We start from the raw sequence: 22,880 nt of genomic DNA on the forward strand, positions 1-22,880 counted from the left end.
CGTACATCTACCCCTTCACCCAACACTACGGACAATTTAGCATGGTCAATTCACCTGACCTGCACATTTTTGGATTGTGGGAGGAAACCGGAGCACCCGGAGGAAACCCATGCAGACACGGGGAGAATGTGCACACAGAGAGTCGCCTGAGGCGGGAATTGAACCCAGGTCTCTGGCGCTGTGAGGCAGCAGTGCTAACCACTGTGCCACCGTGCCACCCACATGATCAGTTTTCTCAGCAAAGTTGGTTTATAGCATGCCTTTTTAAACTATCACCTAACTTATGCTTAAAATTCTATAATTTTTGCACTGATTTTGCCAAATGTTCACAAATAAAACATTGCCATTGACTGAAACCCTGATGTGAATCCTGATATCATTATATTCACAAACAAGTTGCCTTCCAACAGAGGTCTATTCAAAACAATGGTAACCTCTTCCAATTCTTTGCCTTCCTTAATCCCAGTATGCTGAAGTCAACAATAATTTACTGAACTTAACTCAGTCAAAAAAGCTAGGTATAGAGTACTGTATCTGAATTGCATTACGACATTGTGCAATGTGTTTAATGCACAACAAATTCATCAGAAAATATTAAAATTTTATTAGCATTATACTTGCATTAGGACATCAATATTGTGGGACTGAATGCTATCCTTTTTAGAATATGACTTCATTAAATAAGCAATTAACATAATTCCATTTTATTCATAGCACTCCTCACCCCATATCCATTGTAACTCCATGTACAATTCCTGTCATTGTTCTTATAATGTTTAATGCTGGATGCGAATAAGTTATTTTCTTGTATTGTTGGAGGAGCAATGACCAAAGGTCAATCTGAGGTCTCTACTTCCACAATGTTTAATTGGGTAATCTTAGAGATGAATGCTAAGTAATGTACAATTCAACCAACCAAGCACAAACTGACGATCAAATCTAATTGGTGGTGTGAGTTTGCCTCAAGTAGTCTGTTTTTCCTGATGTGCCAATTCTTATTTGCTGTTACCTGCTGCTCCATTAAAAAAAAGTATTGAAGAATCCAAGAAATGTTTATTACAATTAACTATTATGTACAAATGTTACATTCCTTAGGGAGGTAAGTGTCTTTGTTAATATTAAGCAATCGAGTTATAACAGAGCAGCATACTGGTGCATATTTTAAAATGCTTTGCTGATATCCAAGTATTTTTATTTAAATTTTGAATATTAACCCTGCCCAATGAACAGTTTTAATAGTCTATACCTACCGTCTCAATGTGTATTACATTCATTCTCCTCTGTCTTTGAAGAAGAATGTCCCATGTCTCAGAATGGTTTGACATTTGGTGACTGAGTAAGGTCATTTGCCCTTGCCTTCTATGCCTAAATGTTATTAGGGACAGTAATCCCTTCTCCACTGGTATCGCCATGAAAATGCAACTATGCAATATGAGAATCTTGATTTGTTGCTCAATACTTGATGATCATTGAGTTGATTGTGTGTACCGTCCATTCCACTAGACTGACCATGAATAGTGATTGACTGTGTGATTATCAGTCATTTCCCACTTAATACAGTTTGCCAGGAAATTCCATCCATTGTCAGACACCATCCAATCTGGATTATCAAATAAACTGAAAATAGTGCTCAACATGTCAATGACAATCATGTTTGTTGCAAAGTGTTGCAAAGCCATCAAACAATGGGAAATTTTAAAGAAGTCATCCTTCACAAGGATGTAATCTTCCACATGCCAATGTCTGACATACTGAATGTAAGACATAACACAATAGTTAGGTGAAAGTAAGGACTACAGATGCTGGACATCAGAGACAAGATTAGAGTGTTACTGGAAAAGCACAGCAGATCAGGCAGCATCCAAGGAGAAGGAAAATTGATATTTCAGGCAGGAACCTTTGAGCAGGATTCCTGGTGAAGGGCTCCTGCCTGAAATGTCGATTTTCCTGCTCCTCAGATGCTACCTGACCTGCTGTGCTTTTCCAGCGCCACTCTAATCTTGTCTCATAGCACAATAGTTGTATGGTTTTATCAATTTATTGGATAAAGTCAGTATTCAAATTGAAAATTAATTTTTTACAGAAATTTGAACATGCATATTAAGTCTGTGATTCAGGTGCTAGGACATTCATAACAACCAGCATCTCAGAGCTCTGCAGTCTCCCTCAATTTAGATAATATGTTTTGCTTTTATTCTTCCTACCAAAATGGATACTTTACTCCACCATACCCCTGGCTTCACCCTCTGTTATCCCCTGGAATCCTCTTTCACTCCTTAATGTACACAAATCCAATCTTTTCAACCCTGACCACCATCAGCAGAATATGTTGCTATCTTTATTTTGAGGATAGAATGCAATTGCAAAATATTTTACACTATTGAATATTCATGGCATACGAATGTGTTTCAAATGCCTACTGATACAGGAGGACTTGAGGCTGGACACTAGACATGCCACTAACTAAATCTCTGTATCTCAACCTGCCATTGGAAATCATCCAACCTAATTCAGTCAGCCTGATCACTATGTTCCACACTCTTGTGGGCTCAATCAAATCCATCCTTCCCACATCCTTCTACCAGTATGTGTGTGTGTGTGCACACACCAAACCTCCAGTTGAAGTATAGTGGAATCAGGTATTTGCGCTGTAATGTTCTATGTTCAATTCATCAAGGGCCGAAGGGCCTGGACTGCGCTGTAATGTTTTAGGTACAGATTAAATATTCTCTGTCATTACTCATCATTATCTTTGAGCTACTATCTAAGAAAAAAAGTCCCACTGTATGAATATGAATCTTTAACAGCAATTATTTTGTATCTTCTAAGTCTAATTGGTAATTAGAATGAGTTTAGCATTTTGTATTTGAGCCCTTGCGCACCGCGATTCAGGTAAAACTGTGCAAACCTACTGAATGTAAACATTTGGAACTCAAACATCCATCCCACATCTCAGGAGTTCATTCACATTCACACATTGGTACTGGGTCCACTGCTTTTCATCATTTTTATAAATGATTTGGATGTGTATATAGGAAGCATGGTTAGTAAATTTGCAGATGACACCAAAATAGGTGGTGCTGTAGGACAGTGAAGAAGGTAGACACATCCCGAGGACCTGATCAGGTGTTTCCAAGAACTTTGTGGGAAGCTAAGGAAGAGATATTTATTGAGATATTTGTATCATCGGCAGCCATGGGTGATTTGCTGGAAGACTGGAGGGTGGCAAATGTGGTCCATTATTTTAAAAAGGTTGTAAGAAAAAAACAGGGATGACGCTATAGACCAGTGAGCCTTAGATCAGTGGTGCGTAGGTTGTTGGAGGGGATTCTGAGATACCAGATTTGGAAAGACAGGGAAATGAGAGATTGTCAACATAGCTTTTTGTGTGGGAATTCATGAGTCACTAAATTAATTGAGTTTTTTAAAGAGGCAACAAGGATGCTTGATGAAGGCAAAGAGGTAGATGTTGTCCTTATGGACTTAAGCAAAGCATTCAACAAGGTTCTGCATGGTAAACTGATGAGTAACATGAGATTACATGGAATCCAGAGGGAGCTAACCAATTGGATACAAAATTGTCCTGAAGGTAGGAGATAGAGGGTGGTGGTAGACGGTTGCTTTTCAGACTAGAGGTCTGTGGCCACTGGTGTGCCACAAGAGAATGCAGAGAATGCATGGCTAGTAAATTTGCAGATGACACCAAAATAGGTGGTGCCATAGGACAGTGAAGAAGGTTATCGCAGACTACAAAGAGACATTGATCAGATGACCTAATGGGTGAGGAGTGGCAGATGGATTTTAATTTAGATAAATGTAAGGCATTTTGGTAAGGCAAACCAGGGCAGGACTTACAAGTTTAATGGTAGGGCCCGAGGGTGTGTTGTTGAACAGAGAAACCTAGGGTTGCAGGTTCATAGTTCTTTGAAAGTGAAGTTGCAGAGGGACAAGGTAGTGAAGAAGGTGTTTAGCATGCTTGCTTTTATTGGTCAGAACATTGAGTATAGGAGTTGGGATGTCATGTTGCAGCTGTACAGGACATTGGTTAGGCCACCTTTGGAATGCTGCATTCAATTCTGGTCTCCCTTCCAAAGGAAGGATGTTGTGAAACTTGAGAGGGTGCAGAAAAAAATTTATAAAGTAGTTGATGGGACTGGAGGGTTTGTGTTATAGAGAAAGGTTGAATAGGCTGGAGTTTTTCTTCCCAGAGCGTCGGAGGCTGAGGGGTGACCTTATAGAGGTTTATAAAATCGTGAGGGGATGGATAGAGTGAATAGCCAAGATCTTTTTCCCAGGTGGGGGAATCCAAATCAAGAGGCCATACATTTAAGGTGACAGGAGAAAGATTTAAAAGGAACATGAGGGGCACCTTTCTCATGCAGAGAATGGCACGTATATGGAACAAGCTGCCAGAGGAGCTGATGGAGGCTGGTATAACTATAACATTTAAAAGGCATCTGGATGGATATATGAATAGGAATGATTTATGGGCCAAATACTGGCAAATTGAATTAGACCAGTTTAGGATGTCTGATTATGGACAGGTTGGACTGAAGGGTCTTTTTCATGCTGTATAACTCTATGACCCTGTGACTGATTATGAAACCCAAACATGGTTCTAAATTAATGAAGGTGCATATGAACTCAAGGAACCAGACGTATAAAAGGCATCTGCATGGGTATTCTCTATGATTCATTTTTCAGTGTTTTATGATATAAATAATGTTCTTTGTTCATTATTCTTATCTGCCAGGAGCATACTCAAGACAAATTCATCTTCAGCAGATTCAATCTACACATGTCATATTGCCATCAGAAACTAAATTGCAATTTTTTGTCTCCAACAGTGGCACTCGTTACAATAAACTAACACTGAAAAGTAGTATCCAATGTTTGAAGAAGTCACTGTCTAATTACTTCTGCATCTTTACTGACAGTGTTCCGTTACCTGTGGAAAAGGGATGCAATCACGAGTAATCCAATGTATGCACAAAGTGACAGGAAGACATGGAAGTGCTTGCTTCCTTTCAGAAAAGCCTGCAGCCTATAGACCTTGCCATTTAAAACAATGCAATGAAAAAGTCAATGTGAACACTATCACATCACCCAGACTAGGTAAGTAGCAAAATCACATCTTAACCATTTCTCTCAATCATCAATGGAATGGATTAAATTTTCTGAAATAGAGTGAAGGACATAGAACAAGCTCTTCAGGTAAGTCTTAATTTATGAGTTTGCAGTATATAAATTGGGTGTTATATTTACTGATCTCTCACTTCAAAAGTAATGAGTTACACCTAAAATACTTTTAGCTTTCCCCAAGGCAGTTACTAAATAAATGTCAATCTTGCATGCAGTAGAAGTCATTTTAAAAGTAAAAATGCATTTGCATTTTTGTAGGGGCTTCCAGCCTCACAAAATCCCAGAAAATGAGGCATATGATTAGATAAGGTAGAGTTACTCTGAATTATTCCCAGTGGCAAGTTGAAAATATTGTGCTTCTTTTCTTTACAGCCAATGAACTACTTTTTAAGTGTAATCATTGCTGTAAGGTGGAAAAATTCCTGACTCCCCATAATGTGTCCACGATTCACAAAGTACAAGTCAATTGTAGGATGGAATATTCCCCACTTGCCTGGATGAGTACTGCTTCAAGAACACTCAAAAAGCTCAACACTATCTAGGATGCAGCATGCTGGATTGGTTTCCTATCCACCGATTCCTGTATTCATTCCCTTCGCCACTGATACATAATGGCAGTAGCAGGGTGGCACAGTGTCTCAGTAGTTAGCACTGCTGCCTCACGGTGCCAGGGACCCAAGTTCAATTCCAGCCTCAGGTGACTGTCTGTGTGGAGTTTGCACATTCTCTCTATGTCTGCGTGGGTTTCCTCCAGGTCCTCCAGTTTCCTCCCACAGTCCAAAGATGTGCAGGTTAGGTGAATTGACCATGCTAAATTGCCCAGTGTTCAGGGATGTGTAGGCCAGGTGCATTAGTCAAGAGAAATGTAGAGTAACAGGGTAGGGGAATGGGTTTGGGTGGATTGCTCTTCGGAGGGTCAGTGTGAACTTGTTGGGTCAAATGGCTTGTTTCCACACTGTAGGAATTCTATGTTATATATGTACCATCTGCAAATGCATTGCAGAAATACACCAAGGGTCATTCAATAGCATTATTATCTCCACCACCTAGAAATACAAATACAGCAGATGAACAGGAACACTGTCACCTGCAGTTTCCCTCCAAGTTGCAGACCATAGTATTCCTTTAATGTTGCAGTGTCAAAATCTGGAACTCCCTTCTGTTAGCACTGGGGTTGTCCCTTTTGGTATTGTTGTAGTTCAAGAAGGCAACTTACCCCACTGTCTTCTCAAAGGCAATTGGGCATGTCCATTAAATGCTGGTAGAACCAACTACATTCACACTCAGTGAATTAATGAAAAGAAACAAAACTTTTCCACCACCCAAATTCTGCTAAGTTCAATCCACTGGGAAGCCAAATACTCAACCTCACTGGACACAAAGACAGTTCTCATTTTTGTTCTAGTTTCCTAAGCATACATGGAGCTTTTCATTCTTTATAATGTCCGTAGATACTTTGATAGAATTTCACTGCATTTAGGCAAATCTACAGTGGAAGGAATAATTACCTTGGATAAATTATTGGTACTGTCAGCTGGAATGGTGTGTTAGAATATGACACAGTTAAATGTATAGTTTATTGATTTGGTTTTGACACGAAAAATAAAAATTAAAGTGTGCTCATGAGAAAAAGTTTTATAAAATTTGTTATCCAATTGTCTATGTTAGCAGGGTAACAGAGAGATGGTGGCAATGTCATCAGTCATCCAGTGACCCAGGCTAATCCTCTGGGTATAAAAACAATGACTGCAGATGCTGGAAACCAGATTCTGGATTAGTGGTGCTGGAAGAGCACAGCAATTCAGGCAGCATCCAAGGAGCTTAGAAATTGACGTTTCGGCCAAAAGCCCTTCATCAGGAATAAAGGCAGTGAGCCTGAAGCGTGGAGAGATAAGCTAGAGGAGGTGGGGGTGGGGAGAAAGTAGCATAGAGTACAATGGATGAGTGGGGGAGGGGATGAAGGTGATAGGTCAGGGAGGAGAGGGTGGAGTGGATAGGCGGAAAAGGAGATAGGCAGGTAGGACAAGTCCGGACAAGTCATGGGACAGTGCTGAGCTGGAAGTTTGGAACTAGGGTGAGGTGGGGGAAGGGGAAATGAGGAAACTGTTGAAGTCCACATTGATGCCCTGGGGTTGAAGTGTTCCGAGGCGGAAGATGAGGTGTTCTTCCTCCAGGCGTCTGGTGGTGAGGGAGCGGCGGTGAAGGAGGCCCAGGACCTCCATGTCCTCGGCAGAGTGGGAGGGGGAGTTGAAATGTTGGGCCATGGGGCGGTGTGGTTGATTGGTGCGGGTGTCTTGGAGATGTTCCCTAAAGCGGTCTGCTAGGAGGCGCCCAGTCTCCCCAATGTAGAGGAGACCGCATCGGGAGCAACGGATATAATAAATTATATTAGTGGATGTGCAAGTAAAACTTTGATGGATGTGGAAGGCTCCTTTAGGGCCTTGGATAGAGGTGAGGGAGGAGGTGTGGGCGCAGGTTTTACAGTTGCTGCGGTGGCAGGGGAAAATGCCAGAATGGGAGGGTGGGTTGTAGGGGGTCGTGGACCTGACTACGTAGTCACGGAGAGAACGGTCTTTGCGGAAGGCAGAAAGGGGTGGGGAGGGAAATATATCCCTGGTAGTGGCGTCTGTTTGGAGGTGGCGGAAATGTCGGTGGACGATTTGGTTTATGCGAAGGTGGGTAGGGTGGAAGGCGAGCACCAGGGGCGTTCTGTCCTTGTTATGGTTGGAGGGGTGGGGTCTGAGGGCAGAGGTGCGGGATGTGGACGCAAAGTGTTGGAGGGCATCTTTAACCACGTGGGAAGGGAAATTGCGGTCTCTAAAAAAGGAGGCCATCTGGTGTGTTCTGTGGTGGAACTGGTACTCCTGGGAGCAGATACAGCGGAGGCGGAGGAATTGGGAATACGGGATGGCATTTTAGCAAGAGGAAGGGTGGGAAGAGGTGTAATCCAGGTTGCTGTGGGAGTCGGTGGGTTTGTAAAAAATGTCAGTGTCAAGTCGGTCATCATAAATGGAGATGGAGAGGTCCAGGAAGGGGAGGGAGGTGTCAGAGATGGTCCAGGTAAATTTAAGGTCAGGGTAGAATGTGTTGGTGAAGTTGATGAATTGCTCAACTTCCTCGTGGGAGCACGAGGTGGCACCAATGCAGTCATCAATGTAGCGGAGGAAGAGGTGGGGAGTGGTGCCGGTATAATTACGGAAGATCAACTGCTCTACATAGCCAACAAAGAGACAGGCATAGCTGGGGCCCATACGTGTGCCCATAGCTACCCCTTTGGTCTGAAGGAAGTGGGAGGATTCAAAGGAGAAATTGTGAAGGGTGAGGACCAGTTCGGCCAAACCAGTTCGGTGGAAGGGTACTGTTGGGGACGTCTGGAGAGGAAAAACCGGAGGGCTTGGAGGCCCTGGTCATGGCGGATGGAAGTGTAGAAGGATTGGATATCCATGGTGAAGATGAGGCGTTGGGGGCCGGGAAACGGAAATCTCGGAGGAGGTGGAGGGCGTGGGTGGTATCTCGAATGTATGTGGGGAGTTCCTGGACTAGGGGGGATAGGACAGTGTCAAGGTAGGTAGAGATGAGTTCAGTGGGGCAGGAGCATGCTGAGACAATGGGTCAGCCAGGGTGGTCAGGCTTGTGGATCTTGGGAAGGAGGTAGAACCGGGCAGTGCGGGGTTCCCGGACTCTGAGGTTGGAAGCTGTTGAGTGGGAGATCTCCTGAGGTGATAAGGTTCTGTATGGTCTGGGAGATGATGGTTTGGTGATGGGGGGTGGGGTCATGGTCGAGGGGGCAGTAGGAAGAGGTGTCCTCGAGTTGGAGTTTGGCTTCAGCAGTGTAGAGGTCAATGCGCCAGACTACCACTGCGCCCCCTTTATCTGCTGGCTTGATGGTGAGTTTGGGATTGGAGCAGAGGGATTGGAGGACTGCGCGTTGTGAGGGTGAGAGGTTGGAGTTGGGGAGGGGGGTAAACAGGTTGAGGCGGTTAATATCCCGGCGGCAGTTGGAAATGAAGAGGTTTAGGGCAGGTAATAGGCCAGCGCGGGGTGTCCAGGTGGATGCAGTGTGTTGGAGGTGGGCAAAGGGGTCCTCGGAAGGTGGGCGGGAATCCTGATTGTGAAAGTAAGCTCGGAGGCGGAGGCAACGGAAGAATTGTTCGACGTCACGGCGTGTATTAAATTCATTGATGCGTGGACGGAGGGGGATGAAGGTGAGTCCTTTGCTGAGGACTGATCGTTCGTCCTCAGTGAGGGGGAGGTCTGGGGGGATGGTGAAAACTCGGCAGGGCTGGGAGCTGGGATCTGGTGTGGGTGTGGAGCTGGGAGTGGGGGCGGAACCTGTAACTGGAGTGGGTGTGATGGTGGGGGGAATGGGGGTGGAGTCATGAGCAGGGGTAGTGTTCCCCTCAGGGTTCTGGGGGGTGGGGATAGTGACAGTGGGGTCTGTGGGGAGACAGATTCAATTCTGGTCTGCCTGCCATAGGAAGAAAGTTATTAAATTGGAGTACAAAAAAGATTTACAAAGATGTTAATGAATCTGGATGTTTTCCTTTATAAGGGAGGCTGAATAGACTGGGACTTACTTCCATGGAGAGTAAGAGGATGAGGGGTGGCTTTATAGAAGTTTATAAAATTATGAGGGGCATAAATAAAGTGATTAGGAAAGGTCTTTTTCCCAGGGTAGGTGAGTCCAAAACTAGATGGCATGTTTATAAGGTGAGAGGGGAAAGACTTAAAAAGGACCTGAGAGGTAACTTTTTCACATAGACAGTGGTGCGTATGTGGAACAAGCTGCCAGAGGAAATGGTAGGAGGGAGTACAATTGCAACATTTAAAAGACATTTGGACAGATACATGGATAGGAAAGGTTTCACGGGATATAAGCCAAATGCAGACAAATGAGACTAGTTCACTTTCGGAAACCTGCTTGACATGGATGAGTAGGGCCAAAGGGTCTGTTTCTATGCTATTTGACTCTATAACTCTGTGACTTACCGTAATAAAAGCAAAATACTATAGATACTGCAAACTTGAACCAGAAACAGAAAATCCTGGAGATACTCAGTGGATCTGACAGCATCTGTGGATAGAGAAAAGGAATTGTCTTTTCAATCTGATACAACTATTCTTTTATGTTCTGAAGAAGTCATATCGGATTTGAAACTTTAACACTGTTTCTGCCTCCACAGATAATGCCAGACTTGTAAATCGTGCCATGACAGCTGGTGGAATTTAATTTCAGTTCATAAAATCTGGAATTAAAAGCCAGTCTAGTAACGGTGAACAGGAAGCTATCCTTGACTGTTACAAAAACCTGTCTAGTTCATTAATACCCTCTGAGGAAGGAAACCAACCTTGAGTACTGATGAAGGGTCACTGGACATGAAATAGTAACTCTGTTTCTCTCTCTACAGTTGCTGCCCAACTTACTGCATTTCAATTTTTATTTCAGATTTTCTTTACCCTTAATCTTTTGTTTTTAATCCACATTCCTTATCTGACCTACATGTTGATTCTTAACTGCCCTCTGAAATGGCCTGACCACTCAGTTCAAAGACAATTAGGGATGGGCACTGCTGGCCTTCCCAGTGACATCCACAAGTCTTTTATTTTCTGTCCAACTCTGCATGATCTTTGTACAGTTTTCATTCCTGCTCAGGCAAACTGTCTCATTTATATCCAGCAAATGTCTTTAGCTGGTAACTGAGATCAGGAAACCTGTCTGATATGTATACTGTCCCTTCCAGAGACATGTTCAGCTTGCAGTGTGGCTGATCTGCTGGTATCTTGTATAATATTTCATCAATTACTGATTTCTTTCACGAAAACTATTTCTGCATTGACTTCCTGCAAGAGTATTCATCGCTATTATTTTTAATTTGTCATATGTCCCAAACTTCATTTGCAAATTTTCACATCAGTGGTACCTAGTAACATAGGAATTTGGAGTGAGAGTGGGCAATTCAACCCTTTGAGCTCACTCCACCATTTAACATAGCAGATAAAGTTTCACCTGAATGGCAGATGGAGTTTGAGTTGGGCTAAGAAGTGGCAGATGGCATCCAACCTGGATAAATGTGAAGTGATTCATTTTTGGAAGGTTGAATTTGAATTCTGAATGCAGGATTAAAGACAGGATTCTTGGCAGTGTGGAGGAACAGCGGGATCTTGGGGTTCATGTACATAAATCCCTCAAAGTTACCTCTCAAGTTGATAAGGTTGTTAAAAAGAAATACGGCGTTCTGGCTTTCATTAACAGGGGGAATTGAGTTTAAGAACCGTGAGGTTTTGCTGCAGCTCTATAAAACCCTAGTTAACCACACTTGGAATATTGTGTCCAATTCTGGTCACCTAATTATAGGAAGAATGTAGATGCTTTAGAGAGTGTGCAGAGGAGATTTACCAGGATGCTGCCTGGATTGGAGGCTTGTCATATGAAGAGAGGTTGAGTGAGCTCGGGCTTTTCACACTGAAGAGAAGAAGGAAGAGAGGTGACTTGATAGAGGTGTACAAGGTAATGAGAGGCAGAGATAGAGTAGATGGCCAGAGACTTTTCCCCAGGACAGAAATTTTAGGGTGATCGGAGGAAGGTATAGGGGAGATGTCAGAGGTAGGTTCTTCACACAGAGTGGTGGGTGCGTGGAATGCACTGCCAGTGGTGGTAGTAGAGTCAGAGACATTAGGGATATTTAAGCGACTGCTGGACAAGCACATGGCTGGCAGTAAATGGAAGGGTGTGTAGGTTAGGTTGATCTTAGATTAAGATAAATGATCAGCACAACATCGTGGGCTGAAGGGCCTGTACTGTTCTATATTCTATCAGGGCTGACGCTATCCCGGTCTCAACTCCATTCTCCTGTCTGTTTCCCATTGCCCTTTATTGTGCTTTTCATCAGAAACATATCTATTTCTTTCTTGGATTTGTTAATTGATTCAGCCTCCACTGCACTCTAGGGCAGTGAGCTCCACAGATTCCCAACCCTCTGAGAGAAGTAGTTTCTCTTCATCTCAGTTTTGAACCCACCTCCTGTCACTCTATATCTATGACCTCTTGTTCTACACTTTCTCACAATAGGGAACATCTTTTCAATGTCCACCTTATCAATCCCCTTTAGCATTCAGTGCAGTTCCATTGGGCCGAATGGCCTTCGCCATACAATATGATTCTCTGATGCCTCAATTATATGTTAGAACTTTCATTGGCATTCCAGAGCTGTGCCAATCTACTTTTCCATGACCTTATCCATTATTATCCATTTGTCCTTGTTAATTACCGTAAATAAACTGAACCGAGTCAGCACATCTACAAATCGTAATAGATCTAACAGTAGTAGACTCACCAACTTTAAGGGGATTTAAATGGTCACTGGATAGACATACAGATGAAAATGGAATAGTGTAGGATAGACGAGCTTCAGACTGGTTCCACAGGTTGGCGCACCATTGAGGGGAGAAGGGCCTGTACTCTACTATATTCTATGTTCTATGATATTGCAATCCTTATCCATACTTTCAGATCCATAACCACCACTTAATTAAATTTCCAGTCAACTGGAATGCTTTCAAATGGGCGTGATGGTGTCTTCTGGTATTTGAGATATATGCCACACGAAAATGTGATTTGCTCAACAAGGGATTCATAATCATTATCCACAATTCAGACATCCTTCAGCAGAACCTTTAAGTTTTGTGATAATGGGTGGGTTATGTATACGCAACTTCCTAATCGTTCATTTCTTGTTAGCTAGACTCTTGTCTCCAGAGGTCAATAATAATTCTTGTCCTTCTCATTTTGATTCTTCAATAAAATATGACAACGTCCTGATCTAGTGAGTTGTAAATTTATAATGTTATCAAAAACAAATGCTGTGTCATTCTCACTATCGACTTCCAATATTTTCACAAGAACAGAGGCTCTTCTTCATAAAGAATATTCAATCCAAACACTTTACAGTCTCACAAGTAGAATTGGATGTTTGCCATTCTGATAATGAGTCAGTTGTTCTGATATATAACTGAACTACAGTCTTCAGTTCCCACTCTCTATTGTCCATTCATCTCCATTTCTGGCCTTTCTCAAACCAAGTAGTCATCAACCTTGAAGAAAATATAATGAATAATTTGTGCAGAAGATGTGGATATGAAGAATGCTGGATCAGCCATGAACCTATTGCATGGCAGAGGAGGCTCAAGAAGTTGAATGGTTCATGTTTTTTATGGTCTTGAGTCAATGTCAGGGGAGGTGATGGCCTAGTGATATTATCACTGGATGGTTAAACCAGAAATCCGAGTAATGATCTAGGGACCTGGGTTCGAATCCTGCCATGGCAAATTATGGAATTTGAAGTCAATAAAAATCTGGAATTAAGAATCTAATGATGGCCATGAATTCTTTGTTAATTGTTAGAAAAAAAATTCATCTGGTTCACTAATATCCTTTAAGGAAGGAAACTGCCATCCTTATCTGGTCTGGTCGACATGTGACTCTAGCCCTACAGGTTGTTGCTTAAATGCCCTGTGGGCAATTAGAGAGCTGGTCTGGCCAGTGATACCCACATCCCATGAATGAATAAAAAAATCCAAGGATTAATACTGTGGAAATGTCTGGTGTTAGTCAGGGTGACCCAGTTGATTCAAAATAGATAACAGATGAGTTAACTCAGCCACATTAGGGAGATTTAAACATGCACATGGATGATGATGGGATAGTGTAGGGGAACGAGCTGAGAATCGTTCATGGGTCACTGTAACATCGAGAGCCAAAGGGCATGTTCTGTGCTGTATTGTTCTGTGTTCTATGAGTCCCTGGGCCAATAGGACTTATCCTAGCACTCTCTGGGAAGCCAGGGAGGAGATTGCCGAGCCATTGGCTTTGATCTTTATGTCGTCATTATCTACAGAACTAGTACCAGAAGACTGGAGGATAGCAAATTTTGTTCCCTTGTTCAAGAAGGGGAGTAGAGACAACCCTGAAAATTATAGACCTGTCAGCTTTACTTTGGTTGTGAGTAAAGTGTTGGAAAGAGTATAAGAGATAGGATTTTTAAACATCTAGAAAGAAATAAGTTGATTAGGGATAGTCAACATGGTTTTGTGAAGGGTAGGTCATGCCTCACAAACCTTACTGAGTTCTTTGAGAAGGTGACCAAACAGGTGGATGAGGGTAAAGCAGTTGTTGTGGTGTATATGGATTTCAGTAAGGTGTTTGATAAGGTTCCCCACAGTATGCTATTGTACAAAATATGGTGGCATGGAGTTGAGGGTGATTTAGTGGTTTGGATCAGAAATTGGCTAGCTGAAAGAAGACAGAGGGTTATGATTGATGGGAAATATTTATCCTGGAATTCAGTTACTAGTGTGGTACCGCAAGGATCTGTTTTTATAAATGACCTGGATGAGGACATAGAAGGATGGGTTAGTAAATTTACAGATGGCACTAAGGTCTGTAGTGTTGTGAGTAGTGATGAAGGATGTTGTAGATTATAGAGAGACATAGATAAGATGCAGAACTGGACTGAGAGGGGGCAAATGGAGCTTAAGGTGGAAAAGTGTGAGATGATTCACTTTGGAAGGAGTAACAGGAATGCAGAGTACTGGGTTAATGGTAAGATTCTTGGTATGTAGATGAGCAGAGATATCGGTGTCCAGGTACATAGATCCTTGAAAGTTGCCATCCAGGGTTGATAGGTTGTTAAGAAGGCATCCGGTGTGTTAGCTTTTATTGGTAGAGGGATTGAGTTTTGGAACCATGAGGTCATGCTGCAGCTGTACAAAACCCTGGTGCAGCTGCACTTGGAGTATTGCGTACAGTTCTGGTCACTGCATTACAGGAAAGATGTGGAAGCTTTGGAAAGGGTTCAGAGGAGATTTACTAGGATGTTGCATGGTATGGAGGGAAGGTCTAATGAGGAAAGGGTGAGGGACTTGAAGCTATTTTCATTAGAGAAAAGAAGGTTGAGAGTTGATTTAATTGAGCGATATTAAATAATCAGAGAGTTAGATAGATTAGGCAGTGAGAGCCTTTTTCCTCAGATGGTGATGGCTAGCACGAGGAGACATAACTTTAAATTGAGGGGTGGTAGATATAGGACAGATGTCAGAGGTCATTTCTTTACTCAGAAGAGTAGGGGCACGGTACGCCCTGCCTGCAACAGTAGTAGACTCGCCAACTTTTAACGGCACTTAAATGGTCATTAGATAGGCATATGGATGAGAATGGAATAGTGTTGGATAGATGGACTTCAGATTGGTTCCACAGGTAGGTGCAACACTGGGGTGAGGTGGTGAACGGCCTGTACTGCATTGTAATATGCTATGTTCTGTAGTGTTCCATATACCTTCACACCATCAGGTATAATTCTATCATTGGGATCTGTGATAGATGCATGAACAGCTGTGGGATTTATAGCCACCACCACCACCTTCAAAAATACAGAGTGGTAATCATCAAAGTACCCTCTAATTTGTAGGGGGAGTGCAGTTTGTTTAAGTATGTTTTTTGGTTCTGCTATATATGGAAACATGGATAACCTGTGTGTGGGAACGTTTCGATTACTGTACAGTTTAGAGGGACATTTCGGGAATCGCAACCATTCTCCACAGCTTTGTTGGTGCATACTGAAATGTGCAGAAATCTGCCTGCCTAACTCCAGCTTCAGCAACCCAATGGCCTTTGGTCTCTTGTGCTCACGTGGCTTAGCTTGTGCATGATCAGTTGTGGGGATCCTCACAAGTGTCATGAGCGACATCTTTGGAGTGTAGCTAATTCTGTTGAAGGTACAAAGATCTGCAGGAGACAAGGCAACATGGCAGCTTCTGGCACAGACATTTATGAGTACCTTCCACAATATAAGTTATTATTAGAGTGGATCCTTTTCAATTGTGAGAAACTGCAGTTCAATCTAATGATGGCTAAGCATGTGCAATCCATGATGACGTACATCCACGAGTCCAATCACTGTCGAAATTTTGAGAACCATCTCATTCTGATTGGACCTATCATTAGCAAAATACAAACAGGTGATGGTCTTGGCAAACATGATATCTACTAGGCAAGGGATACTTTGTGTGCAAGAGATTGTGAAATCCTACAGATGTCACCAGCAGATGGAAAGAGCGAGAGTGAGAGGACGTCTGGTGTGGTGACCACAGCAAGACCTGGGCACCTAGCTTCTAGCTCCAGGAAACTCCTGAAAAGTTGGTCCTCAGTCTGCTTGCTCTGTGCTGAATGTATCCCCTCCCTCCTGTGATTCAACAAGAAATTGGGGAAAGGTTATTGCCCCAAATAGTCTTTGTGTTACTTGTGCAGCTCATCTGAGAGTTATTTCCATACTGTAGTGAAAGCTGACAAATGATTTCCACAATGTTGGAAATCACTTCCAAAGCAACGAAAATACACATTTAGAACAAACCTATGAAGAAAAGCCTTTCATTTAAACAAACTTATATCTCAATAATTGAAGGCTTTCCCAGCTCACCAGCAGATTCATCACTGAGCTTCAAAGTTCCACTCCGTGGTCCAGTGGCTGCCATGTTCCCAAGAACAGAGAAGCTCTACAGTGTGAATCAACCTACCCATTCCACTTATGTGCATACACAAGTCACTATCTAGTTTCTTAAAATCATTATTGCAATTTTACATTCAGCAATTTTGTATTGCAATATGGAAAATTATTAAGTTGCCTGTGACTATTAATCCATTTGAAAAGAGGTCCTTCAATTAAAATATTCTGAGAATCAATGCTATAAAATTAATTGAATTTATGGAGTTCGATAGAAGAATGCTCAGACGTATGGTTTGATTTTATCTTCATTTAAACAGCAATTAATATCGGCAATTTCCCCAAAGCTGCTCCTGCTCTGCCTACTTACATTTGGCATCTGATAATGATCGAGAGCAACTAAAGGAAATTCCTGACCTCAGTCAAGCAATTGATTGCTTATTAAACTCCAGAATGGAGCCCACATTACCTGGCCTAGTTCCCAGTAAGTCTATTGGTTGCATACTGAGTCTAATTCCTGGAGTAGCATTAAGATGTCCTCATGGCAAACTCCCAATGTAGCGCATTGACAGACAGGCATAGAACTCACAATATCCTGAATTATTTTCTGCGTTTGACCTCTGGTATTCAGCAGTTGTACCACTGGATATAACTTCGCAGAGCATGTACTGTGCTCACTCCACACACTTCCCTGCTAATATGGTGGTCATAATTTTACAGACATAAAAAAACCCTGATTTTAAGGCACGGATTACGGCTCCATCTGACGGTAGGCCCCTTTCAAGGCATTATTGGCCAAATTGGGAGCAGGATGTGAGTTTTTTTCTGCATGATTTTCACGATGCTACAACCCTTTCAACTCAGTGGAGCCAGCAAGTAATTACTCCAACACCTCCTTCATTAGTCGTCTTTATATATATCGAACCTATAATCATGCAGCTTCATGTAGCTGTCATTCATTATACAAATTAATACCTATGAACCACATCAGACCAGGTAATATCATAACATCAGCTAACAGAAAACATTCAGCATGGAGCACAGTTTGCCAAAAGGCATATTTTGTTGCGCTTTGCAATGGAATTTTTCAACAACCTAATAATTGCTTTCATAAGTTGGATTATTTAAGCAGAATCACATTTTTTCGATGTATGTTTTTTGTTAACTCCAGTTTTAAATTATTTGGGTACCAAATTGACACAATAAATCAATATATTTAAGAAATTTGTTCAAGCATCAGGCTGAATGATAAATAAAATATCGAGTACTGTTAAAGATTGGTCTCAAGCGACACCAGTATGTTAAACATACAAGATTTTATATAAATTGTTTTTTACTCCTGTCTTAGCTTTAATATAGACACTGGAGCAGGCTATTCAGCCTCTGGAACCTGTTCAGCCATTCAATTAGATCATTGTTATTCTGAATTTTAACTCCATCTATCAGCTTTGCTTCCATAGTTCTTATTGCCCTCACCTGCATGTAATTTGTCATGTCCTTCATTGCTAGAGGGATGGAGTTTAAAAATAAAGAGGTTGTGCTGCAGCTGTACAAGGTGCTGGTGAGGCCAGGCCTGGAGGACTGTGTGCAGATTTGGTCTCCTTATTTGAGAAAGGGTATACTGGCACTGGCCGGGTGCAGAGGAGGTTCACCAGGTTTATTTTGGAGTTGCGAGGATTGGCTTATGAAGAGAGATTGAGTAGACTAGGACTATACTCATTGGAATTTAGAAGAATCTTATAGAAACAAATAAAATGATGAAGGGAATACATAAGATAGAAGCAGGCAGAATGTTTCCACTGGCAAGTAAAACTACAACTAAGGGGCATAGCTTCAGAATAAGTGGGAGCAGATTTAAGACTGAGTTGAGGAGGAATGTCTTCACCCAAAGGGTTGTGAATCTGTGGAATTCTCTGCCCGGTGAAGCAGTTGAGGCTACCTCGTTAAGTGTTTTAAAGCAAAGATAGAGAGAATTTTGAACAGTAAAGGAATTAAGGGTGACAGTGCGCAGGCGGGTAAGTGGAGCTGAGTCCACAAAAAGATCAACCATGATCTTATTGAATGGCAGAGCAGGCTCAAAGAGCCAGATGGCTTACTCCTGGTCCTATTTCTTATATTCTTGTTTATTGCCCATTCCTTATTGCACTGGAGAATCCAGTATTCAAGTTAGGGTCTAACCTGAGCTGTATCTGGTTATGACATAAATCCTGGATTGAAGAAGGGTCACTGGACCCGAAGCGTGAACTCTGATTTCTTTCCATAGACGCTGCCAGACCTGCTGAGCTTTTCCAGCAATTTTTGTGTCCTTTGTTTTCCAGCCTCGAAACAAAGGCCAACAGTTAATTAGATATTTAAAGTATTTTGTAACTGTCTTTAGCTTTTAGTGATTTGTGAACATATGCCTCAAGTCTCTCTGCTCATTCAAAGTTCCTCATCATTTACACATAGTCACCATTTATCGAGTATTCTGAACTGATTGACCTCATGTCTTCCCTTAGTCAACACCATTTCATACAGTTTTCCCCATGCATTGAATCTGTCAATGTCCCTTCGCAACTTTGCGATCTCATCAAGGATTTTAAAGGAAGCAGATAAAGGCTTGCTAACTCAACATGGATTTGTTCTCATTTTGCAAGACGTAAATAAGTTCTTTAATGACTTTATCATTATAGCTCAGCACTGCTTCACAGTGACCATTAAGGTGTAGCTTCACACACAGAGGATCTTGATCTTTGATGGTGGAATGTGTAAAATGTGCAGCCACACTGAACTGTCACGGACTTTGGTAATAGCTTTTTCCTGAATCTAGAAAGAAAATTAGTATTAAAATTCTTGATTTTCAATTTGTGTTCTTTTTGTTAAGTTTGCCAAACTCTCTGTTGCTCTGAAGTTGATCTATGTGATTTACTTTTAAAAGACAATCTAACATGACAAATTGCACCTCACTTCAGGCAACCCCAACTTCAGAAAATCTTCTGAGTTTCCTCTTGCATCGTAGTTCAACCTTGCCTCATGGAATCCCTGCAGTGTGGGAGCAGGCCATTGAGCCCATTCCGACGCCCTGAAAAGCATCCCATACAAACCCACACTCCTACCCTATCCCTGTAACCCTGCATTTCCCAGGGCTAACCTACCTAGCCAGCGCATCCCAGATACTACGGCCAATTCACCTGACCTGCACATCTTTGAAATCTGGGAGGAAACTGGAGCACCCGGAGGAAACCCACACAGACATGGGGAGAGTGTGCAAACCCCACACAGACACCAGAGGCTGGAATCGAACCTGGTTCCCTGGAGCTTGAGGCGACAGTGCCAACCACTGAGCCACCATGCCACCCTGGTTGCTCAATTTTGCCTCAAATTCTTCTGGGAAAACCCACCACCTACCTCAGACCAATATTTCCAACACCATGTTCACAGTGAGCTCACCTCTACAGGTGGGCAATGTGAACTAGAATTAGAGGGCTAGTGTCCCTACTCTGAGCCAAACCACCTGGATTCAAATCCCACTTGTTCCAGAGCTGTGTCATAACATGTCTGAGCAGGTTTGATTTGTTTTTTAAAACCTGTATCAAAGTTTGAGCTGATAGCTTAATAGAATTGTCAAATAATATAAACTCTTCAATTCAATAACATTAAAACAGGTCTGAGCTGAGACAGAGTTCTTTGCAACTGTATAAAGATCTATACAAACTATATAAAGCACTCTATTCTTGTGCCTGATTACAGTGACCTACAGAGTCTCATAATATTTTGATGAATTAGCAAAAGACCAATTGAACGATATTTCACAGTGGTTGTTACTGAAATGCACAGGTGTGGAATGTCAACTGGGAACTGACTTTTTTAAAATTTAACGTATTTTCAAATCAACCTGTTCAGAGATATTGTTACACCTCTGGAGCAGGTGTTATACCACATCTCTAGAGCAGGTGTTATTACACCCCTCTGGAGAAGGTGTTATTCCACCCCTCTGGAGAAGGTGTTATTACACACCTCTGGAACAGGTGTTATTGCACACCTCTGGAGAAGGTGTTATTACACACCTCTGGAGCAAGTGTTGTTACACACATCTGGAGAAGGTGTTGTTACACACCTCTGGAGAAGGTGTTGTTACACACCTCTGGAGAAGGTGTTGTTACACACCTCTGGAGAAGGTGTTGTTACACATCTCTGGAGAAGGTGTTGTTACACATATCTGGAGAAGGTGTTATTACACATCTCTGGAGAAGGTGTTATTACACACCTCTGGAGAAGGTGTTATTACACACCTCTGGAGCAGGTGCTATTACACACCTCTGGCGCAGGTGTTGTTACACACCTCTGGAGAAGGTGTTATTACACACCTCTGGAGAAGGTGTTGTTACACACCTCTGGAGAAGGTGTTATTACACACCTAAGGAGAAGGTCTTATTACACACCTCTGGAACAGGTGTTATTACACCCCTCTGGAGAAGGTGTTATTACACACCTCTGGAGAAGGTGTTATTACACACCTCTGGAGAAGGTTTTGTTACACACCTCTGGAGAAGGTGTTATTACACACCTCTGGAACAGTTGTTATTACACACCTCTGGAGAAGGTGTTATTACACACCGCTGGAGCAGGTGTTGTTACACATCTCTGGGGAAGTGTTAATACACCCCTCTGGAGAAGGTGTTGTTACACACCTCTGAAGCAGGTGTTATTACACACCTCTGGAGAAGGTGTTATTACACACCTCTGGAACAGTTGTTATTACACACCTCTGGAGAAGGTGTTATTACACACCGCTGTAGCAGGTGTTGTTACACATCCCTGGACAAGGTATTATTACACACCTCTGGAACAGTTGTTATTACACACCTCTGGAGCAGGTGTTATTACACACCTCTGGAGCAGGTGTTGTTACACATCTCTGGAGCAGGTGTTGTTACACACCTCTGGAGCAGGTGTTATTACACACCTCTGGAGAAGGTGTTGTTACACACCTCTGGAGCAAGTGTTATTGCACACCTCTGGAGAAGGTGTTATTACACACCTCTGGAACAGTTGTTATTACACACCTGTGGAGAAGGTGTTATTACACACCGCTGGAGCAGGTGTTGTGACACATCTCTGGAGAAGGTATTATTACACACGTCTGGAGCAGGTGCTATTACACACCTCTGGCGCAGGTGTTGTTACACACCTCTGGAGAAGGTGTTATTACACACCTCTGGAGAAGGTGTTGTTACGCACCTCTGGAGAAGGTGTTATTACGCACCTCTGGAGAAGGTGTTATTACGCACATCTGGAGAAGGTGTTATTACACCCCTCTGGAGAAGGTGTTATTACACACCTCTGGAGAAGGTGTTATTACACACCTCTGGAGAAGGTGTTATTACACACCTCTGGAGCAGGTCTTGTTACACATCTCTGGAGAAGGAGTTGTTACACACCTCTGGAGCAAGTGTTATTGCACACCTCTGGAGAAGGTGTTGTTACATACCTCTGGAGCAGGTGTTATTACACACATCTGGAGCAGGTGTTATTACACACCTCTGGAGAATTTGTTATTACACACCTCTGGAACAGGTGTTGTTACACACCTCTGGAGCAAGTGTTATTGCACACCTCTGGAGAAGGTGTTGTTACACACCTCTGGAGCAGGTGTTATTACACACATCTGGAGAAGGTGTTATTACACATCTCTGGAGAAGGTGTTGTTACACATCTCTGGAGAATTTTTTATTACACACCTCGGGAGAAGGTGTTATTACACACCTCTGGAGCAGGTATTATTACACATCTAAGGAGAAGGTCTTATTACACACCTCTGGAACAGGTGTTATTACACACCCCTGGAGCATGTGTTGTTACACACCTCTGGAGAAGGTGTTATTACACACCTCTGGAGAAGGTGTTATTACACGCCCCAGGAGCAACTGTTATTACACATCTCTGGAGAATGTGTAGTTACACACCTCTGGAGCAGGTGTTATTACACACCTCTAGAGAAGGTGTTATTACACACCTCTGGAACAGGTGTTATTACATACCTGTGGAGCAGGTGTTATTACACACCACTGGAGAATGTGTTGTTACACACCTCTGGAGAATGTGTTGTTACACACCTCTGGAGAATGTGTTGTTACACACCTCTGGAGAAGGTGTTGTTACACACCTCTGGAGAAGGTGTTATTACACACCTCTGGAGAAGGTGTTATTACACACCTCTGGAGCAGGTGTTGTTACACACCTCGGGAGAAGGTGTTATTACAC

General features: G+C 42.5%; 1 protein-coding gene across 1 annotated transcript in view; it reads left to right on the forward strand.

The window, feature by feature from the left end:
- LOC140492209 (A disintegrin and metalloproteinase with thrombospondin motifs 19-like) overlaps positions 1–22,880 on the forward strand; it is a 538,786-nt gene that overhangs the window by 504,004 nt on the left and 11,902 nt on the right. The window contains 1 exon segment of the mRNA XM_072591100.1: positions 4,938–5,115. Coding sequence (XP_072447201.1) covers positions 4,938–5,115 — 178 coding nt within the window.

The sequence above is a fragment of the Chiloscyllium punctatum genome, chromosome 2 (genome assembly GCF_047496795.1).
Source record: "Chiloscyllium punctatum isolate Juve2018m chromosome 2, sChiPun1.3, whole genome shotgun sequence".
Classification (NCBI taxonomy): Eukaryota; Metazoa; Chordata; class Chondrichthyes; order Orectolobiformes; family Hemiscylliidae; genus Chiloscyllium; species Chiloscyllium punctatum.